This window comes from Clinocottus analis, unplaced genomic scaffold, assembly GCF_023055335.1.
Source record: "Clinocottus analis isolate CAN_PGR_092001 unplaced genomic scaffold, fCliAna1.0.p SCAF_15, whole genome shotgun sequence".
Lineage (NCBI taxonomy): Eukaryota > Metazoa > Chordata > Actinopteri > Perciformes > Cottidae > Clinocottus > Clinocottus analis.
Window position 1 is genome coordinate 10679966 of NW_027175876.1, and position 25229 is coordinate 10705194.

The 25229-nt window shown below is 41.8% G+C and overlaps 3 protein-coding genes across 3 annotated transcripts; 1 reads left to right on the top strand and 2 right to left on the bottom strand.

The window, feature by feature from the left end:
- The first annotated feature begins 1720 nt into the window (after window positions 1-1720).
- Window positions 1721-16926, top strand: fmn1 (formin 1). The gene is made up of 18 exons (XM_068577560.1): window positions 1721-3097; window positions 3234-3342; window positions 4999-5060; window positions 5473-5912; window positions 6009-6257; window positions 6479-6620; window positions 7002-7089; window positions 8284-8345; window positions 8446-8534; window positions 8665-8794; window positions 9312-9458; window positions 10316-10375; window positions 10527-10647; window positions 13757-13849; window positions 15062-15113; window positions 15600-15749; window positions 16107-16188; window positions 16792-16926. The coding sequence occupies exons 1-18, from the start codon at window positions 1721-1723 to the stop codon at window positions 16834-16836; spliced, it is 3498 nt and encodes a 1165-aa protein (XP_068433661.1). The 3' UTR covers window positions 16837-16926.
- Window positions 16927-17769: 843 nt separating this feature from the next.
- grem1a (gremlin 1a, DAN family BMP antagonist) lies at window positions 17770-18309 on the bottom strand. Its single transcript, XM_068577433.1, has one exon. The coding sequence runs from the start codon at window positions 18307-18309 to the stop codon at window positions 17770-17772; it is 540 nt and encodes a 179-aa protein (XP_068433534.1).
- A 351-nt stretch (window positions 18310-18660) lies between these two features.
- Window positions 18661-22380, bottom strand: scg5 (secretogranin V). The gene is made up of 6 exons (XM_068577561.1): window positions 22335-22380; window positions 21695-21920; window positions 20858-21007; window positions 20614-20726; window positions 19753-19806; window positions 18661-19525 (listed from the first exon to the last, which is right to left on the bottom strand). The coding sequence occupies exons 2-6, from the start codon at window positions 21918-21920 to the stop codon at window positions 19397-19399; spliced, it is 672 nt and encodes a 223-aa protein (XP_068433662.1). The 5' UTR covers window positions 22335-22380; the 3' UTR covers window positions 18661-19396.
- Window positions 22381-25229: the final 2849 nt, after the last annotated feature.

The following is a 25229-nucleotide window of genomic DNA, read 5'->3' on the forward strand; positions in this document are numbered from 1 at the left end:
ATGTTGCTGCTTTAGGCTGGATTCAGTCCAGTGTGTGTTGAGCGTGTGCTCTGTGACTCTAATGCTCTTTCATGGGATTATCTGTATTCATTCCTATTACATAAACACATAATAAAGGCAGCAGTGTCCCTCCCATGGGAATGTAAGTGTACCAAGTTAAGACGCTGCTGCAGAGTCTCTGAGTCGAGTGATTGTTAGAGAAGTTAAACAGGGCAGTGGCCTGCAGTAAACATGTCACTTTCCTGCTGCTGATAATGCTACATAAAAGCAAATAAGGGTGGAACCTGAGAACAAATAATAACTTGAACCAAGGACGGAGGAAATTTAAGGTCTCATTAGATTTATTTCAGGAATCCATAGAAAACTGAAGAAAAGGCGTTGCATGTAGACTGAAATATCCAAAGAGTTTATTCACAGGGTTTAACTGTGGTCTAAACCTATAGGAGGTTGCATCTTGGTGAAACATAGTGTTTGTCTTTTTAAGAGATACTGAGCCTCTAGAGACAACACAATCCAGTCACTATGTTGATATTGTTTTAACATAAGTGTTTTCCCATCTTTAAACATACCTTTAAGATATTGTGTTTTCATGTCAAACTGCTTTACTCTGTGCTATATATGTATTTTTAAAACTTTTTTCTATTTTAGCATTTAGCATCAATATCACCAGCTTGACTATCAAGTTGTATTTTTCAGTGTCAACTTTTAATTATTTGTTTTGAGAACATTTCATGTCCTCCTGTGTTATTCTTGAAATAATTTTTCACTTCATTATTTTACAAACAACAATCCAACAGCGTTTCTGTCCACGTTGTATGTTCTCTGTACGGTGCAGGTGGGGCTCGACCCACTAAGACGCCCTGATTAGCAGAGTGCTGCTCAGTACCTGCAGGGCAGCGGAGAGACCTCCCTGTAACTGTGAATTCACACGCCGTCCCGTTCAGCAGGCAGTCCTGTTTACCTTCAGCTCTGGGTGTGGTGCCCCTCCATCTGCTCTGGGTGGCTTTCTTTGCCCAACGCCTCACGGCTATGCCAGGGTGTTGTCACAAGCAGTGGCTTAAGTCACCATCTGCTTCCAATTACACAATGACAATCTGCAGGACGGCGTCCAAGATGCGGCTTCGTGAACCACGGAAGCTTTAGAGGAGCATGAGAGAAAAAGGAGGCAGAACTTGAAAACCAGGACTTGGATCTGACTTTTAATTGTAGTTGAGTCACTCTAACCGGCCGCGCCATGGAGCTGGGGCTTGGAAAGTTTCCTTTTTCCATTACTGTGCGGATTTCTCCCCTGTTATTGGTGGCTCCAAGGAACTAACTTCCAGTGTTATGTCTGGAAATGTAGTCCTCCTGTAAAGCATGAAGGAGCTGTTGGAGCAGCGAGAGGATACATTTCTTTTCAACAAACTGGAGCAGAAACAGGTCGGATGTTCACAAGCGGTGATACAACTTTATTGACTTTTCTCTCTTATTATTATTAATAGTAAATGGCTGTTGCATGATCCTGGAATCAGCTTTACACATTAGTGCATGCCGTACAGATGCCTGAACACCAGTTACACCTTCTGAGACCACTTCTTCTCATGTAAGATAGCACAATGTTGCACTTCTCAAATATGAACAGTTTAAATAGTATTGACATTGTGGGAAAAGCTTTTCAAGAACTTCCTGCTCCCTCCACTATGGATAATGTCGCCCCTGTTTTATGAGTGACTTGTGAACGATGGAGGAGCAAAAAGCCATTCTGAAGTTTTTCAGGACTCTCTCAGAGGAGGACAGTATGGATATAACGCAAGGAGGCACTGGGCTGAGTTTGAATCTGGTGAAAAACAGAGATGTGCGTTTTGAAGATGCTGTGGAGAACAGTAGAGACTCATCATCAGGTATTCCATTGCCTCATGAAGAGGAGGAGATCACATCTAAATCAGAGGGACACATAAGTAGGAGAGAAGCAGGATATGACTCAGACATGCCGGAAGAGGAGCTGAGTAACGTCAAGCTAGCCGAGCAGCAAAGCGTGGCTGTAGACAAGAATTCGTTGGATGAACGTCCCTTGAAGGAGTCTCTGCAGCCAAAATGTGCACACATACCAAGTGACTGCACAAACACAGGTTGTGAATGTGTTGCATCATTCAGTGTCACGCACGATGATGCTGAAGAAGCTCATCGGAGAGGAAATAAAGACAATGGAAAGGTTCACTGCCAGGAAGATTTCGTCACAAGTACATCCAGTTCGGATGTGGGGTTTCACCCCGAGGAATCTGTGACAAGTAGATCCTCTCAAACCAAACATGTAGTGGTAACTGTGACTCGGACAGGGCCTGCAGTTGAGGAAGAGGTTGAAACCATAGCAGCAGCGTCATTGGAGCAAGCTGGCGGCCCTTCCTGCTTTCAAAATGAGGAGGAGAGAACAGGTGCATTGGAAGACAGCGAAGAAGAAGAGAAAAGAGACGTATTTCCAGATTATTCGGCCCAACACTTCCTTCTACCCAGCACCAAAGACACCTCACCAGCATCTGCAGTCAATAACCCTCCACCTGGATCCACCTACACCAGAGCCACTTTCACCCCAGGATCCCCCACGGACAAGCAGATCCAGTTCCCGGGGCTCTTCAGTGGCCTGAGGGTCCTGAGGAAGGGGGTCGTCGGGCCTGAGCACGACACCGTGGTTCAGATCAAACCTTCATCTCAGGAAGCAAGGAGGGAGAGCATCCTGGACCAGATCTCCCAATTCATGAACAGGGAAAAGAGAGGGGATGAGAATGAGGAAAGGAAGGAAATTGACGGTGAGGGAGATCAGGAAGAGATTGAGAAGAACCAGATTGAAGAAAGACAACCGGGTGAGAGGAAGGACCTTGAAACAGGGGAGGAGGCAGGGGTCTCATCCGAGTCTACGAAACCGTCTGTGTCCAGTGCAGAAGCTGCATTTGATGCCTTCAAAGCTTTTTTCACCCCAAAGCCTTTGAAGAAGGTCCCGACAGAGAAGGTGGACCTGGATGCAGTGAGGAGGAGGATTAGATCAGATAGAGAAACGCTGAGAGCGCTTTTTGAGAAAACCTCCGACAAGACGCCTGAGAAGGGAAAGTCACCAGATGGCAAAGTATGAGTTGTGTAAACATAACGCATCAACAAGCTTTACCCGAGCCATGTTTGAAATACTGTCCTGTGCGTAAAGAAGCTCTTTTTGTCTTTGATTGTTAAAATTGTGTTGACATACTCTTTCCCCTTCCTCTTAGTCAGAAGCAACCTCCCCAGCAGAGGGAGAGGAGAGGACTCCTGGTCGCCTACATGCCATCTGGCCGCCAGTCAAGGAGGAAAAAGTTGGGCTGAAATACACAGAAGCAGGTATTCACAAATAGGAGTATTTTTGTCATAAATATGTTGGCTTTTCTGTGATCACCCAGACTCACCTTCTGTGTTTTCTTTTCTTCGAGCCTCATTCAAATGAATTTAAGTGCTCTTTTTGCTACAAAGTGAGTAGGCACTTTTGATGGTGGCAAAACACAGAAATTAGCATTAAATATTGTAATTAGACTAAGAAAAGAAATATCTTGCTTTATAAAGTACATGAGATTTAGATGAACAACTATAGTTGTGTCCTTTATTGGCCGAAAAAGGTTCTCCACAGACAAATTAAATGTACAGCATGAGGTGAGTTAGACCTCTAACACCAATGGACTCCTTATATTATTTATTTGAAAGGGTTAATGTTGCGTTAAAAGTTTATTTTGCAGTGTGCAAGATCCAAACAGAAGTAATATGTCATTTTGGATAGCAGACATGTCATCTTTTACAAATCTCATTCTGTACTGTCATGAAGTACCAAGGTGATAAAAGAGTTAATGTGTTGGTATCTGCTAAAGAAGGTCTGAGATACCAAACTTGAGAAAAAACCTGCTAAAATGAGAATAAAAATCCATACAGACTCATAATAAAAAGCTGAATATTCATGACAGGCAGCTGTTCTGAGACAGAGCTGTGGAGGGAGTGGGAATGTTTGCACTGTGATATCATGTGATGGATGGGATATCAAGCTAGCTCCACTGCTTTGGTAAACACAACTCCACCCTGTGAGCGTCCACAGCAAACCAGTCAGACTGCAGCACCTGGACGTGCACGGTCACGAGGGGTCATGAGGGGTCACAAGAGGTCACGAGGGGTCACCAGGGGCACAGACTAAGGGGCTCTAAAGCAAATCACATTGAGACATTTTACAAACAAAAGAAACATGGCTGACTGAGACGCTCCACAACACTGTTAAGAAACCACCAACAGTGAGCCAGGTTTCTTCTTTTGCTCTCAATTCATTATTTTTTCTAAAAATAAGTCAGTCTTTGCATTTTTTTAAAACGGTTGAACTTGAATAAAACTAAAAAACACCTTGACTTCACATTGCACTGTAAGAATGAGCTTTTACTGGCAATTGAGTTGTCATTCACAAAACAGCTTTTTAAAGGAATAATGACTCTCAGCTAAGAGACATATTCATCATATGTCACTCACAGCTTTTTAAAGGAACAAAGTGGTCGTGCATCCTTTCCATGAGTTCTGAATGAGAATAATCTCACCTTACTTGTAACATGTTAACATCTTTTATCAGAAGGATGTTTGATCAGGGATCAAAGTGTGAGCTTCACGTGTACACACCCACCACCCTGTAAGGTTTGCTCAAGATGCCAGTAAGCCATGTGCCAGATGCTTTTCTTACATGTGAAGCTCTAGCGCCATCATCTGGTCAGGTTTTGTATTGCTGTGACACACTTGAACAGCGCCCAGCCTCCTGCAGGACTAAAACATCAATGTGATTTGTCATTGAGAAATATTCACACATCTCAAGTGTCTCACAGTTGTTTTAACGTGTTCGACTTCTGCTTGTCCCCATCCACATCGCTTATGTAGCCATTGTGATAAAGAACAGCTGTAATGATAAACACATGTTTGTGGTATACAAGGAGGAACACAGAGCTGTTGTTAATGTTCTTGTGCTCTGTTTCCTCTCAGAGCACCAGGCGGCGCTCCTGCAGCTGAAGAGAGAATGCAAAGAGGAGCTGGAGACGTTACAGGTCGGTATGAATGATGCAGTGAGGAGTTGAGCCATGGTGTGTTCAATGTCCTTATCGTCCCCCATGATGACAAGCCTAACGTGCCCTTGTGTGCAACTCTCGTGCATTAATTATCATTATATTAGAGTCTGAAAGATTAAGCCAGAAGGTGTTTCTAGAGTCCTCGAAGACCCTTCTGTGCATTTGAATTAAAAACATTTTCTGGTTTTGTTTAAACGTGTTTCCTGAAACTAATACAAACAAAGATGGCTGGAAGTGACATATATCTTGTTTAATTGTGTTCAAACAAACATTTTATGATCAGAATAATGTATTTATATACCTGTCACCAGTAACACTTCTATGCATGCTTGATTTTGTGACTTGACTGTAGTGATAATTCAAGGGGCTGAGTGACTTCTCTCTTTCCCAGGAGGACCTTGGTCACGAACTCTCCTGCCTGAGGGTGGACAACGAGGACCACGTCGCCCATCTGGCTGAGCTGCAGGCCAAACTCTCACAGGTTGGGACGCGCCATCGCGGGGAAGTCAAAGACGTCGCGGTATCAACGGGAGACGACTTTTTACACAAGACCTTCCGCACGGTGGGAATCCAGACCGACCGAGAGACATTTGTTAAGACTCAGGAGGATGGAGAAGACTCGGGGAGAGTCTACATCACCTCTCAGCAGCAGAAGCTGACCCCCAAAAAGCTGGACCTGGCTTCTATCAGCCTCAGCCTGGCAGGTCAGAGGGACAACACTTCCTCCTCAACGCATGACGCTCCATCCCAAGCTCTTCCTCCACCTGGAGCCGCGCTGCCTTCATCAGAACAACCACCTGCTCCTTCTCAGGCAACCAAAACAGACAATCTGCCTCGATTGTCTCCTCCACCTCCTCCACCTCCTCTTCCTCCATTTTTGTCTTCACCCTTACACCACGTGCAGATGTCAAATGCCCCTCCACCAGCACCACCTCCACCTCCTCCTCCTCCTCCTCCGCCATGTTTGTCTTCACCCTTACACCACGTGCAGATGTCAAATGTCCCTCCACCAGCACCTCCACCTCCTCCTCCATCCATGCCAGGCTTTGCTCCCCCACCACCTCCTGGTCTATTTGGGGGTTTCTTTGCTGAAACACCTCCCAGGAAACCGATGGTGGCGCCTTCCCAACCCATGAAGCCCCTTTACTGGACCAGAATCCAGATCAAGCACACCAAGTAGGTTCAAGATGAATACGAAAATACACAAGATGTGACTGTTAAAAGCAATCTTTTCAATTAAAAATGTAAACATTTCTAAAAGGGCTGTTATCTTAAATGGCTATAGAAATAAATCAATAAAAATCATGCAATTCATTGCATTTGTTTGAATGTAAGATGTTGAAGTAAAAGCACGGAGAGGGTTTACATTGTCTTTTTAAACATGACGCCTCTCTCAGGAACAAGACACTGTGGAATAGTTTAGAGGAACCGAATATAATAAACACCAGCGAGTTTGAGGAGCTCTTCGGCAAAACCACCACACAGACCAAGAAGAAGCCGCTGTCAGATGCGTACAAGAAGAAAGCCAAAGACAGGAAGGTAACACTCACAATCAGCTGGACACACTTTCCTGTGGAGGATTATTGTCATTGTGTTGTTTGTCCACTAGAGGAGGCTGATGCCACCGAGTCTTCAGACGCCAGGTCATTAAAGAAAAGAGCATTATTTATCCAGAGTGAGACACAGTTATGAGACTTTTAGAGGACAAAGACAGAATCCATCTATGTTTGAGTTGATGAAGCGCCTTAAATTCAACTCACAATAAGTTGTTGTTTGTTTTGCTCTTTTTATGCAATATACTCACTAATTACAAGTGGTTTATATTGTGGAAAGGTGGTCATGGTAAATGTGTATTTGTGCGTGTGTGTGTGTGTGTGTGTGTGTGTGTGTGTGTGTGTGTGTGTGTGTGTGTGTGCTCAGATCATTAAGCTGCTGGATGGGAAGCGCTCTCAGGCCGTGGGCATCCTCATATCGAGCCTCCACCTGGAGATGAAAGACATACAACAAGGTGGGTGACAGAGACATTTCATTTGTCATTTGTGTTGCTCAGAAACAGCTTTGCTTCCTGTCGGCTGCTGATATTAAGAATGAAAAAATATCAATATGAAAACTACATAAAGTGTATGAAAGTACAATAAAGGTTTTAACGCAGGTAAAACATGTTATTTCATCAGTTTTCATCATCAAAATATATGAAATTTACCACATTATCAATTGATAGATCAAATACTCCCCAAATAAAGTTAAAAAAGTGGTTTCAAGTATCTCCAGTATCAAATATCAGGATGTAAACAAAGCTTGTATATACTTTGACTCTGCAATTCATTGTAGTTTTTACTCACAGCTCAAGCTTCACAGACTGTTTATAGTGAATTAAACTGCTCATTGTATAAAATATACAGATGCTACAATATTAAATTGCTGTTTCCATGTTGATGTATCAGTCGTTATAATCCAATAATATTACATATGACTAAAAATCTATTTTGGTACTTTTATAGGTATATATTTTGCTGATAATACTTTTACTCATTTCACTTTATTATTTTGATTGGAGTTTTTTTTAATTTGAGGAAAAATATGGATTTCTTTTTACTATTTACATTACGTTAGCTTGTCGAGACAATACTTTAAACGTTTCCATACTTAAACATGTTCAGTGTTTCTCCCAAATACTTGTTCTTGTCGTGGTGCACAAGCCTGTCATGAGCGTCACCATTAAATCCTCAAAACGTGTGTAATCAAACAAACAGAGAATTCCAACAACAAAAAAACATCAAATGAGAGATTACAGTAAATCCCTGAAGTAGCTGTATTCCCAAGCCATAATATGCCGGCTCCATCTGTAAACATTCAGGTAACCGCAGCTCCCTGAACATCACACACCCTGGCATCACGCTGGCGTCACCCTGTACTTCACCCTGAGTAAGAGCTGCTGCTGAATATAAAGTGGATTAAAGGCCGACACGCTCGCCACAATGTCAGCATGACACTTACAGAGAGACAATCTGCATCGCTAATCCCAAACTCCTGTAAAACCTTTGTAACAAACAGCAGACTGAGAGGAGCGCGTTAATGTTCCTCTGGAGATCTGCAGCCCTCCGTTTGACCTCTTTACTTTTCCTGTTTTCTTCTTCTATGGTAGATTTACCCGCCTTATCTCAATCCTGATCTCTCTGCTTATGAACATTCCCCCTTCTAGCCGTACTGGGATTGGACCACTCTGTGGTGGATCTGGAGACCATTGAAGCGCTGTATGAAAATGTAGGTTTCACAGCACACTAGCGCAACAACACACTGAGGGTTAAGTACACTTGCACGATTTATGAACCCCTTGATTCACATTGTAATGTCAATGTGTCAGAGAGCGCAGCCAGAGGAACTGGAGAAAATCAAGAAACACTACGAGACGTCAGAGGAAGAGGACGTTAAACTGCTGGACAAACCCGAACAGTCAGTATTTCACCTGCTAACAGCAATGTGTCGAGGCTGCGCTAGTAATTCACAAGATAAATGTGGTATTTTAAGAGGGATGGACAATATGATCACGTGTTGTCCTCATACTGATGTGGCTGTGCTCCAGGTTCCTGTACGAGCTGTCTCAGATCCCAGACTTTGTAGGCCGAGCTCACTGCATCATCTTCCAGTCGGTCTTCATCGACGGGATCACGTCCATCCAAACAAAGCTCAACACAGTCTCCTGTGTCTGCACGGTAGGAAGAAAAGCACCTGCTTCACATGACCCGTCTTCTCTGGATCGATCAATAGATACAATTAATGTATCTTTTACAATTATCCCTCTCTTCCTTTGAATACATTTGCCATCCTAATAAATATTAAGCGGATCATTTTGTTGTAAGCAACACCTACAGGATGCATGTCTGACATCCTCTGGTTGAATCAAGAGTTGTTGTTTTTTATCCGTTATTTAATCACACACACAGGTCTTATTGAGATAGAATAACTCTGGGTCTCATATAAGCTTTCATATAAGAGTAGAAACCAGAACAATGAAAAACATATAAAACCCAACAACAGCCATAAAACATACGGGATTTAGAGGTTAAAATAAGCAACAACATTGTTAAACATGTCAGGAGTGTGCTTCAAGAAAAGTGTTCCTTGCAGGATATACAGTTGCTGTGCATGCAGGGTTTGGAGTTTATTAAATCATGCTGAGCGTGGTGCCAGCTGCCTGTCGTTGACCCTGTGGGTGTTTTCTGCTTTGAGGCTCTGCTGGAGAGCGATGGTGTAACGGATGTGATGGGGCTGGTGTTGGCTCTGGGGAACCACATGAACGGAGGCAACCGGACCAGAGGTCAGGCGGACGGCTTCGCTCTGGACATTCTGCCCAAGCTGAAGGACGTCAAAAGCAGAGTAAGGCCTTGATAACGGTTGGAGAACTGTACCAGCTCCTTTAGATACCGCTTCATCCCCCCTTCAGTGGGCTTTAGCACTGCAAATAGTATACTAAGTATTGTTTTTGAGGGAGTACATGTATAAGAGTGTAAGAAGTGGAACTTATTGATCATTGGTGAAGCACACAGAATTGTTTCTCGTGTAAATGTGATCTGATGTGAATGGTTGACAGCATGTGAGAACGTGACAGAGGAGGTTGTTTTTATATTTAAGATATTGAACAAAAAGTAAAAAACACATCTTGTCGTTATCATGCTTTCCATAATAAGGGCACTCCAATAAAGTATACATATGCGGTTTAATTTCCAGAGATCTGTTATTTAATGATAGAAAATGTTCTTTACCACAAATTTACTGCCATTTCTTTGATTGTTCAAGTCACTTTTCAAACGCCTGTATGAGAATATTAACTGTAAATTAAAGGTTTTACAGTTACAAAAACCTGCAGTGAAGGTGGTAGAACTTTGTGTTTTCCAGCATGAAGAGCCGACATCATTCATCAGGGTACAGTATGTCGCATAAGAGGCCAAACTCTGTGCAGAAGTCCATTGGACACATCCTGCTGCTTTTTAGGAGTATTGCTACGACTCCATGGTGATAAAGGGAAGGTGAACCTAAGTTCATCAACATTTCTATCAGCTCACAGAAAAAAGTGTAAACCTTTGGATGAAAATAATACATTGAATTATCATTCGAGAATACATTTTTTTAAGTGTTTCTTAATAAAGGCACTGGGACACGACTGATGTCCTTGCACACTAAGCTTTTACTTTATACTGATACAGTTGTGACTCCTCTCTTGCTTTTAACCTCAGGACAATCGCATCAGCCTGGTGGACTTTGTCGTGTCGTACTACCTGCACAATGTGGACAAGGTATTAGTTCAAAAAAAACAATTATCCACAACTATTCAAGGTCGACTATTATGTCTTTACCCATTTTGAAAATAGTTTTGAGTCAAAAGAAACATTAACATTTCTCAGATCCTGATGTTATTGTTGTTTTCTTTAAATTGTATCCCACCAGAACGCCGGCACAGACAAGAGTATCTTCCCTCTTCCTGAACCGCAGGATGTCTTCCTGGCTGCACAGGTCAAGTTTGACGACCTCAACAGAGACGTGAGACAGCTTGGACGAGATCTGACAAGTAGGTGACGTCACGACAGCAACCTTTATATATTCCAGCTCCGTCTCGACGGAAAAAAAGACCCTCTTGGTTAATACAATTAGATGATAATCCCCAAAACATTAGTTCCATTATGAGCTTCAGCGTCCATGTGACTGGGTGACCGGAATAGTCTCGCCTTGTGGTCATTTTGTTGTGTGTTTTTGTTTGAAAACCACAGCCGTGCTGTGTAACTCTATCACTCTGATTTCGAGAGCTTCCCACAGACCAAACCTCGGCCCTGGTCTGGCATCGTTTTTCCTCAGACACCCCTCCACCCCACCCCCCTCTTGCCCCTCTCCACAACTCAACACCATGGTTTCCCATCACCGGCCCCAGCCATTGAGTAGCTGTTTATACTTCAGGCTAAAGGCCTGCTTCTTTTACCGAACTTGAGTTCGCTAAAGCCCCAGAACAAAAGATTTCCTCTCGTCTTTCTTACCCTCCTCGCCTGTTCTGCTCTCTCTCTCTCTCTCTCTCTCTCTAAGTGTGCCCATATGACGCCACTCAGCAATGCCAGCCAGTTGGAGTCACGTTGAGGACAATGCATACTCTTACATGCGTACGATTGTGAGCCAGTGCATTGTTGTATCCCTATGTATACATGTGTTTTTGCCTGCACTTCACTGTGCGTGTATTCAGAGACTAGCAGGAGTCTCGCTGCTGATACAGGCCTGGCGCCTTTCAGATCCAGCTTCTAATCCTCCTGCCCATCAGATCTCCCTTTGCTGTGCCTTTGTGCCCCTGTCGCCAGAGCAGGGAGACCATAGCGTCCCACTTATGTAATCTCCAGACCTCCAGTATCTGTAGCATCTCTGCACGGGCCTCTGCAGAGATGCTACAGATCCCCAACCTGCTCGGCCGTATCACCTGGGCTCCAGTGTGGCCCTGAGATGTGTGCCGCAGATAGCTTTCTTTAGCTCTCAACACAGCTTTGTCTTATCGCACCGTCTACCCAAACCGCCGTGCAATCTGGATCTCCCGTCGCAGGTTCCTTTTGTTCTGCCCGTTTGAACTGTCTTTGTGCCTCGCTTCTGTCGTTCTTCACTCTCCCTGTGTTTTCTGTTTGGTTGGTTTCAAATGTTTCCCAACAACGTTACGGGGCGATTAGTTTCTCTTAAGTCATCCATGTTGACCAAAAAGAGCTTGCTCCATGTAAACGGTTTAAAATTCAATTGCCTGCCTGGTATCGTAATGTTGACACGTAGATTTGGTTTAATTTGTCTGTATAAATATCTTCGTCCGATGCAAATTCAATTATGAGAAGAATTTAGTCTGTTGTGTGAAATGTACCTTTAAAAAAATCCAATACTCAAACTATCTGCATCATTATGGATGGACATTACGGTCTGTCAGTTCGGACCAGAGCGAAATCTCTCAACTTCTATCAGATGGCTAGTCAGCAAATGTTGCGCAGGCATTCATGATCCTCAGAGGATGTATCCTACAAACGTTGCTGAGTCACTGACTTCTTCCTGGAGAGCCACCATGTGGTTGATCAGATCGGTTGCCATGAAATTTGGTGGAGCAGACGTTCATATTCCCTTCAGGGTGATTCGTGAACTTTGGTGATCCCTTAACTTGTCCTGCAGCTTCCAGCCTCAGGTCAAAATTTGAATTTACTTTGGTTGAGACTTAGCCTCAGTTGTACTTTGTGATTAGAGCTACATAGCAAATGTTAGCATGAATCACCAAAACTTAAAAATCGACTCACTTAGTATGAAACCAAATGACTGCTTCAGTCTCACATCTGAAAGCACTACACCCCTCATCAACCGACTCTGTTTACGCGAAGGTCTTCAACCCTCTTCGGTCTGAAATAAGCAAACTTTTGTCGAACACAAAAGGCAGACAAAAGAAAGAAAAGGAGAGAGAGATACCCGCCTCCACAGTTTACATAAATTCAGAATGAAAACAGTTTTCTTTTGTAATCTTATCTGGGAGATGTTGATCGAGCGTCAGGGTGCGGGGAGGTGGCGGGGCGGGGGCTCGGCTCCCTCTGCAGCCTCTATTATGACTGGCCCTGCAGACTGGCTCCTCTGATCCACTGATTGGACGCAGATCAACATGGAGCCACAGACTGGCAGAGGGAGAGAGGGGGTGAGAGAGAGAGAGAGAGAGAGAGAGAGAGAGAGAGAGAGAGAGAGAGAGAGAGAGAGAGAGAGAGAGAGAGAGAGATTGCAGTCGCCATCTCTGGGTGAATCTCATCAAGTGATATGTAGAGAGGAAGTCGTGTTGATAACCTCCTGCTTCTGCACAGGTGGAGCTGGTTTAATCCCAGACACTCTCTCCTCCACTGAAATAAAACGAAAATGAGGGGGGGGGGGGGGGGGATCCTTTCAGTAGTTTTAATGACAAAGTTTGTCAAAATCTTAAAGTAATGACTAAAGGCCAAACAAATAACTTTGTATTTTTCACAAGCTACGCACAGGAACCCCGCACACTGAGGTTTATGAATTGTATTCCTCTATTTGTTCATAAATCTGCAAAACAAGATACAACTGAATTAATTACATGGATGCATTGGTCCCAAACGGGGATAATTAATGAACAACATTAGCAAGAAGCTATCAATTAGCTGGCCAGCACCCATTTACTTACGCTACTGTCACATTTGTGGTACAACCTTTATTTTGCTCCCAATCCTGATTCCAAGTGCTTCTGAATCACAAACCACAGACTTTAAATTCTGCATCTCTGTGTGCTTTACTTTGTTCATCGTGAAGTGTTTTGTGAATCAGTTAATCAGATGACATTTTAGATTAATTACGTTTGCATGGACGGTGGCTCTGAGTGGTCAAATGCCGCTGTCTTGGCCATCGGTGGATGCGAAGAAAAAAAAAAAGGCAGAAAATTAAATCTGTTCCAAAAACTTAAATGAAACTTTAATAACTTAACGAAATACTAGAAACCTTCTCAAATTAAAGACATATAATTACTTATCTCAATGACTTCAACAGCGCTAAAACATATTTGACGCGAGGATTTCTCTTTCTTCCGCAGCACTTTGGTTTTTCTTCAACAAAATTTCTGAAACATAACAAAGTGTATTTTAACCCGTTTTCTGATCTGTTTTTTTTTTTACAATCAGGATGTGAGAAAGATATCAAGAACGTTTGCTCTGATTCTCCCGAAGAAAACCTGCAGCCGTTTAAGGACAAAATGGAGGCGTTTGTTCTCAGCGGTGAGTAATACAGTCGTATATTGTTCAGTGAACCTGAGTGATACTTAAAAAAATACAGATGTCTATAACGCATGTGACTGTAGGTGAGATTCAAGACCAAGGTATAGTTCTTCCTGGAGACTTAGTTCTTGGTAAAGAAAAAGACACATTTTAAGACCTGAAACCATTTAAGGCAACAATTGGATATTTACCAGTATTAAGACTTAACTTCAGATGATGTCATTTAAACGCAATGCAAATTCCCCCAACAATGACCAACTCCTTCACTTTCTCTCTCTGTATGCTCCATCTGAACAATGCTATTGTCTTTAACAGTCATTTGGATCTGGTAACCGCCTGTGTGTTTGTAAAGGGCAGATAGGATGGATTGAGAGGAAAGGCTAGACACTCAGATAGGGATCAGACACATTTGGCAACGACTGAGAGGCTCCTGCCGGAGACACACCGACAATGGGAAATATTTATCCAACCAACCGATGTCCTGCGTTAGAGCGCTTCCTGTTCCCAGTATTCAAAATGGCACAGATGTATTGTAATGTTAAATGCATGTCTTGTTTTAAATATCACCACTTTTTCTGCCTGTGATGAAAAGTGACACATCAAAGCACATCGAGACCGCTGGACGTATGTTAGATCTTTTGTCCCTTGTGTTTCATTTGATATACAGTGCATTCAGAGAGCATTCAGGCCTTCACTTCATATGTTTTGTAACCTTTAGCTGAAACTCTTTATGCTGATTGATGAGGGAAAATGCATTCCCCCTCATCAATCTCTCCGGACACTCAGCATTCCATAATAACAAAGTAAAAACATGATTTTAGATATTTTTTTCCTGTTTCTCAATACAATACTATGACAGCCAGTAAAAGAAACAAATATTATGAGATAGAAAAACATAATTATGAGATAGAAAGTCAAAATCATGAGATAGAAAGCTGCTACAGATTTCGACTTTCAATCAAACAGTTATCACTTTTTATCTCATAATTATTTGTGTATTGTGTTGAGGCACTGAAAAAAAATTGTAAATAAAACTAATTTAAAGATGTTTTTTAAGACGAGCATCACAATTAGACTAAATGGTTGTCTGGCTCCATTTGACAAGTTCACCATACATTTTTATTTAAAATGTAATATTTTTGTTTAAAATGTGATATTTTTTGGTTGTAGTCTGGCTCTGACTAAAACGTTTCCTCGTCTGTTTCTTTGCAGCACGAAAGGAACACAAAGAAGCTTCATATCAGTTGACGACTGTACACAAAAGGTTGGAGGATTGAATCATGCTGTTGCTTTGTGTGCATCGCACTGGCCTTTATCTGAAAATGGTGATTTAGTTTAGTTCACGAAAATGTATTTGACAAACCAAAAGAGATAGAACAGCGATGACTGAAAATGGTTAATAATAATGGTTAATAATTTCATGTTGGATCATATTCCGTGACGCTTAATTAGCAAGACTCGCCAAATGTCCTGCAAATGTGTGACATCATGCTTTCATCACAGTTCTACAGGAAAAAATGGCCACACACACACACACACACACAAAGTTTCTTCTTTAAAAAAAAAAGGGAAATGTTAAAAAACATCTGGATAGTGTCATGGGTAACACTCAAGGTGGAAGCAGCCAGGCTAAACATTTTAATCTTGGTTTGTTGTGCTTCTCATCCTCTCTCTCTCTCTCTCTCTCTCTCTCTCTCTCTCTCTCTCTCTCTCTCTCTCTCTCTCTCTCTTTTATATATTTGCTGTTCAGTTTTCAGCACTTGGTTCTGTACTTTGGACTGAAGCCCAAGGCGGGAGAGAATGAGGTGACCACCGGCCATCTCTTCATGCTCTGGTTTGAGTTTTGTGCAGACTTCAAGGCCAGGTGGAAGAGGGAGAACAAGAGCATCTCTAATGAGAGGTATCAGCTCTGGGGTTTTTTTAATATTTGAATTTAGAAAAATGGATTCAGTTCAAAAAATGTAATGTCAGGAAAACCCTTTGGTTGGCTTCTCTCAATGAATTCAATAACACAAATCCAATGTTACCTCACGTTTTGCAAAGGTCCAGTCTGTGTGAAGTATGGCCGTGACGGAGTCTCAGACAGAGGAGTCGCCTTACTTCACGTCGCCCTTCTGTCTCGATTGAACCAAATTTATATTGACTGACTGCCTTTAATTAGTTTATTTTCTGTCAATATTTTTTTGGTTTGATGCCTGATGAAAATGAAAAGTTACTTAACTTTTAAACCAACGACGTTGACATGTTGTCTCTGCAGATTAAAAGAGGCTCAGCTGTCAGTGAAGAGGATCACAGCGGAGAAGAAGGTGGAGACCAGAAAGATCAACCCCAACAGCCTGGTGAGAGAGAGTCGGCATGCTGAGGACACAAACATGTCCTTTAAAAACACACAGATCCTAATTGAAGCCTTGAACATACAATGCAGATAAATACACATTCACAAATATAACAAATACACGCATGCTCTCATTCAATGAGACGCACATATAACAAACATACTGAGGAGCTTTTCCCTCTGGTTTGATGTGGCTGACGCCTCGATCACCTTGCGTTCCTTTGACTGTTTCAACGATCCACGGACAGGTCGTAAGGAATAAGATGAGTGTATTCTCTTCCAGCTGTGGTCCAACATTAATATGGTCCCTAGATGCCCACAATTAACCCGATGTTGCTCGAAGCATGACAGTGTCGTGCAAGCGGTCAAAACCCTTCGCCCTTTCTGGGGTCCAACATCTGCTGTCAATCAAGCTCTGATTGATTATAGAGTCAATCCCAGGAACACAGGGCGGCGCCACCCAGTGTACATATTGAGTAACAAAGTGTGATCGCATTTGGCTCCACACATGTTTTATAAAATTGACTTCACTGTTGACTGAGTTGTGAATCTGCAGTGTTTTTGGGCTCCATTTATAACACAAACCATTTTTTTTTTCTTTCAACAGAAAGACCGGCTGCGCCAGAAGGAAGCAAACATGTCTTCAGCATGAGTCTGAAGAAAGAACACTGATATATCGGGATCATTACAAAATTGTTGCTTCTTTTTAGCTTTCAATCTCATTCATCATGTTATTTGATAAGTTGCTCCATAAAATGTCCTGAGATTTTAAAGATAAATAAATGTAATGAATGATTATTATCCACTTCAGTGCTGTATTCATATTCTTGAACTTTCTACACAAATGATTTGCATTGATTTTGACATCTTAATCATGTTAATCATATTTTTTTTTTTACAAATAAACTCACTGATCAGAAAGCATGTGATTTCATAGCTTTTTTATTGTTATTGACAAGCAACTTTGCAATACACAATACACACATTACACACAGCCGTACAATGAAGTGACAGCAGTGCAGGTCGAAAAGAAAAACCTCTACAATGATCAGCTTTACATCCCACACAGTGGAAACAATACAATCATCCAAGACCTTTATGGACTTGTCCGTATATTCTGAGAAGATGCTGCACATCTAGTTGCCTGCTTGCTGCAACAGTATACCTGCCTGAAGTTTAAACGCTGGTTTCGGTCATCAGTTCACTTCTTAACTAAACCTTAAACTTTGGCAAAGTCCCTGCATCTAAAACTATTTGACAAATCCACTTAACCTGTTAACACGACCCATTAACTTCGTGGAAGCAATGATGACTGAAGATATTTGGACAGTGTGATTAATTATGAATTGCAGCTCATATCATTTTAGAGGGGAAAGAGCACCTGAACCAACCACTCATGCATATTGTCTATCAGCATCCTCTTCCCATTATAATGATTTTAAAACGTTCCTCGCCTTCCCGTTCGCACTTACTTCTCACGTGTCCTTTAAGAAAAATACACTTTCCATCTATTTTATTTTTGCAACGCTGCACTTTTCTTCCAACTGGAAGTGGGTTGTATCAACCTGAATGAGTCCGTTTGCGTCTAATCCGTGTCTATTGTTGTGCAGCGACACTGCTTGACGCGCTGGATCCGTTTCTTCCTCGTGCTGGGGGTCTGGCCGGGGCAGAACAGGGTGTACGTGACGGTGCTGAAGGTTTTGGGTTTGCAGGCCGAGCAGGACTGAAAGGCGTCTCCATCTTGGTAATCATGCCTCGGGATGTAGAAGGAGTTGCACTGTCCGTAGCAGAACCGGTTGATGATGGTGCGGCTCAGGCAGCCCTCCTCCCGGATGGTCTGCTTGAGCGGCTGAGTTTTGCACCAGTCCAACCGCAGGTACCGACGCTCCGTGACGTGCAGCGCCTCCTGACTGGACTCGAGCACTTCGTCGGTAGAGGTTACAGGTTCCATCCCGCGGGAAATAAGTCCACCGATGGCGGGTTGCTGACATCGATCCGATTCGTTTGGGTTGTACTTGTTCGGGTGTGGGAACGCGCCCTGAAAGGTGGCAGCATCTGCGCTCCTCAGCAGGCCGAACAGAAGCAGCAAAGCTGCTGCAGAGATCAGCACGGATCGTGTCTTCATCACTGAAGCTGCAGGAGAAAGAGTGTTGACATTTTACGCAGAACTTTTACGCGCGCGTTACGCACCAAATAAACGAGCAAATACAGGATAATTTAGGAGTTAAAATGAACAAACTGAATCAGTAGTTACTTATTAAAGTTACCTGTTGATATACCTGTTGAAATACTTCGTCCAGTCACACAGCATGTGTTTCTTCTGCGGTCCTTCCTCCTCTAGTGGCTTCATGAATGACTTGCTGACCGGTTTTCTAAACTGTGTTGAGCCACAGAGCTTCAGCAGAACACGCCCCCTCCCAAACCCTGATCCTCACTTCATCTGTCTGAAAGAAGGGAACCAATCCAACTACAAACCTTGTTGATGCAGATAAATCGTTTATTTGACTTCACAGAGCAAAAACATAACACAAACATGTTTTGGTAGGATGAGACTGAAGAGGCTCGTGTGACTGCAGTATAGTGATGAGAACATATACTCATTGGAATAAGAGTTCTAATATTTGTCATGCAACAGTGACCTTGTTCAAAGTCATCCCGTCCATGACAAAGCAAAGCTGCTACAGTTTAAAAGGAACTTATTAACCAAGAATAGGATCTGTAGTGATGTTGCTTCTGAAGACACAGAGGTGATTCACTGGTTATATATCAAGACATACAAAAACGAAACTTCAGAAACTTCAGTGAGCAAAAATGATTTCTGTACAGGCATGAATAGTTATGACTTTCTCATTCAACATTTCTCCAAATCAATATTTAAACGTCTTATTATAATACAGTTGTATTCATACTGACAGTCAAGATTAAACACATGGTATTTTAGCATTTTGGGATAAATGTGATTCGATATAAATCTGGTTTTATAAGTGAATTAAGAAACACTTTTCAGGTACACGCTGTGCGTAATTAATGAACAAGATCTGGGTTAATTCATATGACATCAATACAATGAGTGCCTATCTTTTGTTTGCATACTATTTCTTATTTTACAGTACTTGCCGTAAAGTCACAAATCCAATGCATGTTAACCAAAATGCTTAAATATGTAGTGTAACAAATGTGTATCTGAGAGTATACTTTATAGTACAGAGAGTTTAGGTTGTAGATTTGCTGGCAGCCGGGACAGTTGGCGTCTCTTTCTCGTCTTCCTCAAAGCAGTGAGGAACAGATTTTTTGGCGACCACATTGTCCAGCCTCTGGCCCATGAGATATGGGTTGACACTCTGCGGGGAGACAGGGAAATATATTCATATTAATATTGTGAACACGGTAAACACGTGCATGAAGACTAAAGAGAAGACAATCATTCATAAACTGAGATTCTTAGCTGGTAGTGGAAAATATCACATGAAGAGTGTGTCGCCCCCTTAAGGGCTAGATCTAATTGCTGGAAATGTTTTTATTTTTCAGACCCAATACTTTAAGGGAAGAAGACAACAAAATACAATACCCTTTTTCTTCTTTTTGGTCCTCCTTTCAGTTTTTGGTACAGGAGCTCCTTGTTCTGAAAGGAAACACTGACATTAAATCTCAAATCCTTTGTTTTATAGCCAGTCCCTTTGTTCCTAAATTACTGTCATCACATGGCCTGAATGCCTTTTCAGGGAATAAATCAGTCAAAGGGGCGATTCCTCCAGACCAAACCCAGATACAGTGAGCACATTACGAAGAAGTTTAGTTTGATCTTTTAGATGGCAAAAGTCTTCATTCCCAGCAGACACTTTGGTGGCTGCTGGGTTCTTTGCTCCCAACATCCACTTATCTTTATTAAGAAAATGATTTATTCTAGTTTCATTGAATGATGTTGCACCACTGCGTGGGACTCAGGTCTGTCTTTTTTCTTTTTAAAAAAAATAAAACTCTCTTTGTTTGCTTGATAGCATATGGCACTTCCAATATTTGAAGGCGTTGTATTCCTGCAGTGTTCAAATGCGTGTGCACGGCTTTGAACAAAAGCAAATTAATGTAAAAATCCATTTTTAAAGTAATCTTCATGTGTACATGTTTGCCTGGTTCACATATGCACCTGATTTTGTGTCTCAGGTAAATGTAAAAGCAGACTTGATTTGGAGGAAAAAGACCAGAGAACTCCATACTAATGAGGTATTTATGCATTAATAGTCAATCAATTAATAATTGCATCAAAATGTGCTGCTTTTTACTGCAATAATTAAATAATTGCAATTTGTGATGGTTGTTTAGACAGAACAAGTGATTTGAGAACTAATCAGAGGCATTTTTTATCATTCAATTGATCTGTGATTAAAAAAAAATACAAAAATACAAAATTAGGAATAGAGTTAATGCCAACCCATTTGGCCAGTGCTGGGTAGTCGTGCTCTGGGTCGAAAAGGTGCTGGTGCTTTTGAAACTCTCGGCTGAAGTCGGCAGTGTCCGGAGCATTTTCCAAACACCCGTCTGCTGCTGTGATGACGTGCAGAAGAATACAATTACAACCCAAAAGAACAAAACGACCGGGCACTGTGCTGTCATTAATAGCAACATGTGTCCATTAGTATGTTCATAAATAAAGTGCTTAGTACAAGAGAGCCTACCGGTCTTCCCCAGGGGGCAGGGGTTCGGAGGGTCTGGGTAGCCGTGGTCATCACTGAAGTCTTTGGGGACGTTGTCTCCGGTCAGCTCGGCCACAATGTTGGGGATGTTACCAAAGGGCCCGAGGTGCTGCAGCCCTTCGTGAGCACCACCTTGTGGAGGAAGACGAGCATTGCAATCCCCACAAAAACAAGAACAGGCACCAATTTGCACTCATGTATATAACATATATGACAGTATTGTCCGTGACACAACAGCATTGTTTCAGTTGTATTAGTTATTTTAGTACACGATGAAACTTCATCAACGGTCAATATTACTACTCACATTCAGCATTTCAATGGTTTTAGTTATTTTTTTATGCAAAATGAAAATCTCTGCTTTGAGTATAATATTATATATAGTAGATATTTCTATTTGTTATGTATGATAGTAAATTGAATATCTTTGAGTTGTGGACCAATACAACGTTATCAAATATGTTCATTTTTGTGATAAAATAATACAAAAGTAGTGGGAAGTCAATACAATGAGACAGATACTGTATGTATTGCAACAAATAGAGAGGCTATATTAATATGTCACCAATCAAACTCAACAGGTGTTCTGATGCAGTGTTAGTGTTTATCCTCATGATCAGAATGAGGGGCTAACGAGGAGAATTGCAGACAATAAAATTGTCCTATCACACATGTGATAGGACAATTAGAGTCTATACTAGGATGAATACACAGAAGAAACTAAGCCCTTGTTCCCTCCCACCTGTCCACATCCAGCTCTTTCACCTGGTCGTCTGAACCTGAGATACCTGATCCCACTGATAAATGCACCCAGCGTACCCTGTATGCTCTGAGGTCCGACAATGTTGGTGGCCTGATGCGCGGGATACTCCACCCTGGGCCGAGCGATGCCCAGCTGCTCCATGACGCCGTGCAGGAGTCGCTGGATGTCGGCCTCGGACACCTGGTCCACCGTGCGGGGGCTGCGGGCTGGAGCCCTGCCGACCTGCAGGCACAGGAGGAAGCCGAGCAACGAGAACCGCACCGCCGAGCCAAAGTCTGCCATCTGCCGAGCGGGAAACACTTAAGGCCAGCGCACAAAAGATGGACAGTAATCATGTGCAAACACAGCTGCACGTCCTGTTCGTCACATGACAGGCTATTGAAATAAAATGGTCCAATAATATGGAAATCGTGGATTATGTATTCATTGGATCCCTTGTGGTTGATATAAAGCGTACAAGACTGTACTTTGTCGATAAATAGAATAAAGACTTGGTGCGCCACTCACTCTGTAAACAGAGCACAGGCCGATGTAAATATACTATAAATAACCCGACATATTGTCTATAAAAGAGAAAAAACACCATAATGTTCAATAAAAGCTGTATTCAATGACACACATTTGATGACGTATGTTTTTGTTGATAGAAAATATTACAAAGGAGCAAATTATGAATTTTGGTTTATGTTTTCTTACCGTAGCCTCGATGATGGTTGGACCTGCGTACTGCACAAGACCTCTGTCAAGCTGGACAGAGTAAATACAGTTTAGTTCCGGGTTCCAGAATAAAAGCTTGCTTCACCAAAACGGTTAAACATCACATTTCAAAATCACTTTTTCGATATTCTTTGACAACCATTTTAATTAAAGTTGATTTAGCATAACTATATATGTTATGCTTTCCTGTTCCAAAAAATGGCCTCAACGTTTTACGTCCACCTATTCATTTTCTCCCATTTTATTTTGAAGGTAAAACACTGTTCACGTCGTCATCATAAGTGACCATTATGCAACCTTGCAGGAAGATGCGATCCACCTCACTTCACGGTTCAGATGCAGATGACAAGATTAGCAAAACCCTCTATTCTCATTGGCTGGTACATTGTGGCAAACATTGGCACAGGGCCCAGAAAAGCACAAGGAAAATATCTGCCACTGAGACCATAACGTCTCAACACATTTGTAATCAATTTATGAGAAGAAAGCACATCTTTCAATCCTCAATAGGTTGTTAGTTATCATCATGCGCAGAGCCGACACACCCAGTGTACCCATCTGTACTTGATTTTGGTGATTTGTTTTGTCACTTTTGTTTGTGCAAAGATACAGAAGACTTAAAATTGTGTTTCTCTCTTCTGTCTGACAAAGTGAATGTAATGTGATAAAGTAATGAAGTGCAAAAACAGTTAAAAAAAAAGAAGTAGAACAAACAAAATAGAGAACTAACTTATGTGGATTACTTTTAGGAGCCTCTTTGGTCAAGGCCTCGCTTACAGACTTGATATGGATAATTTAATAAAATGTAATGGTTAAGCAATTTTGTTTCTATCCACATGCAGTTTAAAAATGAATTTACTTTATATAAAATACTGGCTTTTGAGTCTGGATCTTCGGTTTGCACCAAAAATAATACTGATCAATAAACATAACCACGTAACAGCTGTAATAAAATGTATAACAGACAAGTAAAAGAGAAAAAAGTAGATTCATTTTATTTATTCATTTGATATGAAAGTTTATAGATACAACAGGTAAAAATAAAACATCAAACACATACATTTATTAAAATATAACATTTAAGATAAACAGTTCCAAGCCACGTCATAAATATAAAATAATCTCTCAGACACCACAACCTATAATGCAAAACCACACAACAACATTATTTCAAAGATCACAGTGTAATGCGTCTTCTCCAAGGTGTCAACTGCAGCATCCCGACACCCGTGAGCACAGGAGCGCTGTCAGCATGCGGTCCGCTGCTGAACCTCAAACGCAGATCTCTGAAAACAAAAAAAAGTGACCAACGAGGTGTCCCCGGCGTCTAATCCTGTGAAATAAATTGTGATGCATTTATAATGTACCTTTCTGGTCTTTGTGGGGTCGAGCACGTCTCTATTCCAACAGGGCTGGGAGCGTCCAACAACGGTGCTGCAGGTCTGAAACTTTGCTCTGGAAACAATTTTGATGGAACATTTGGTTAGAAAGAAACTTCTAATTCATGTTCATCAGGACCGGTTTCTTTCATATCGCGTTTACCTTCACAAGGCATACAGGTCCTGAACAGCAGGATATTGGGGAAAGTCTCGAGGCCGAGGCTCCTCCTGAGCGGTACTTTGCCTCCTGACGTGGACTCCTGACTCTGCTCAGAGACTCGAGGTCTGTCCTTTGACCTTCGTTGAGTCCAGGGCACCGTCCACATCGCTGCAAGAGTTTGTGAAAATTTAATTTAAGTATTTTGTCGAGAAAAGGCCAATAATACAATTTCATTTTTCTGGTCGCCTAACAATTTACCTTTCAAACTGTGCATTTTCCTGCGACCTCTCTTTGTGTCTTTCAGAAGATGGGTATTAATGAGAAATTCCATACTGTCCATTACAGCTTTAGGGATCACACCTATAGAGAGATTAAAAGGTTGCAGATGTCCAGTCTGTTCAAACATCCTCATGTAAAAAAACAAGTCAGGACCGATTTTTGTTACCGAATAATTGAGGATTTTCAATGAAGGTGCGAAGGACAAGAACTCGGAGTTCAAGTCTCCTTTCAGACATCTCGGCCTTGTTGGGAGGCGGCAAAAGACACGGAGCGAAGACTGTGGCTATGTTGGAGCTGGTCATCAAGTTTTCGCCGCATCTGACAAACAATACAAACAGAAACAAGGAGGAAAACACAATTTAACTCATTTGTATGTCACCAGTTGAAAAACATCCAGGAGTTTGAGCTCAACCTGTAAAAAGGGATTAAAAAAGAAAGGAAACAAACAATAATTTTAAGCCAATTATTAATTTAACCCACTATTGATAAATCGGAGGAGAGCCAAGATGATCACAAGGAAAAAAACATATTGCACCAAATGTATTATTTTTTTCACTTTCTGCCTCTGTTTTTTGCCATTTAAGAAAACAATGTTTACTTGAATCTCTTTACGAGTCTGAAGATAAATAAAATAGTCAGAAGGGACAAAAATATTTGTTGTTTGAACTGCTCATAGTTCCACAATGTCTCAACACATAATCCGGATGAGGGATTACAACCGCAAATAGTTGAGAACCATGGTGGCTTTAAATATTTCTTTCTCTGACATTAAAAATTTGAATTTTGCTGCAGACTGATCAGGTAAAAGCAACATTGCTGTTCGGTTGTGTGTTGAAGTATTGCAACACCTGACCGTGACGACAAAGGCCTCACAACAGGCTGCAGTCACGAAGAAAAATGACAGCACACCCACCAAATATGTGTTTTATCTGTTGGGCTAACTGCAGCTCATATGCTAAAATAAATTCAAGTTTAGTTTCATCCCACTGGTGCTCATCTATTCCAGTGTGCACAAACGCAAGCAGACTGATGCACTTCCATGTGCGCCGAACACTC

Coding starts and splice junctions, on each gene's coding strand:
- fmn1 (XM_068577560.1), top strand. CDS start 1,721: ATGGAGGAGCAAAAAGCCATTCTGAAGTTTTTCAGGACTCTCTCAGAG. Junction 6,621..7,001: donor AGAAAGCCAAAGACAGGAAG/GTAACACTCACA, acceptor GTGTGTGCTCAG/ATCATTAAGCTGCTGGATGG. Junction 10,376..10,526: donor ACCTGCACAATGTGGACAAG/GTATTAGTTCAA, acceptor GTATCCCACCAG/AACGCCGGCACAGACAAGAG.
- grem1a (XM_068577433.1), bottom strand. CDS start 18,309: ATGAAGACACGATCCGTGCTGATCTCTGCAGCAGCTTTGCTGCTTCTG.
- scg5 (XM_068577561.1), bottom strand. CDS start 21,920: ATGGCAGACTTTGGCTCGGCGGTGCGGTTCTCGTTGCTCGGCTTCCTC. Junction 20,727..20,857: donor CTGCCCCCTGGGGAAGACCG/GTAGGCTCTCTT, acceptor ACGTCATCACAG/CAGCAGACGGGTGTTTGGAA. Junction 19,526..19,752: donor GACCAAAAAGAAGAAAAAGG/GTATTGTATTTT, acceptor GTCTCCCCGCAG/AGTGTCAACCCATATCTCAT.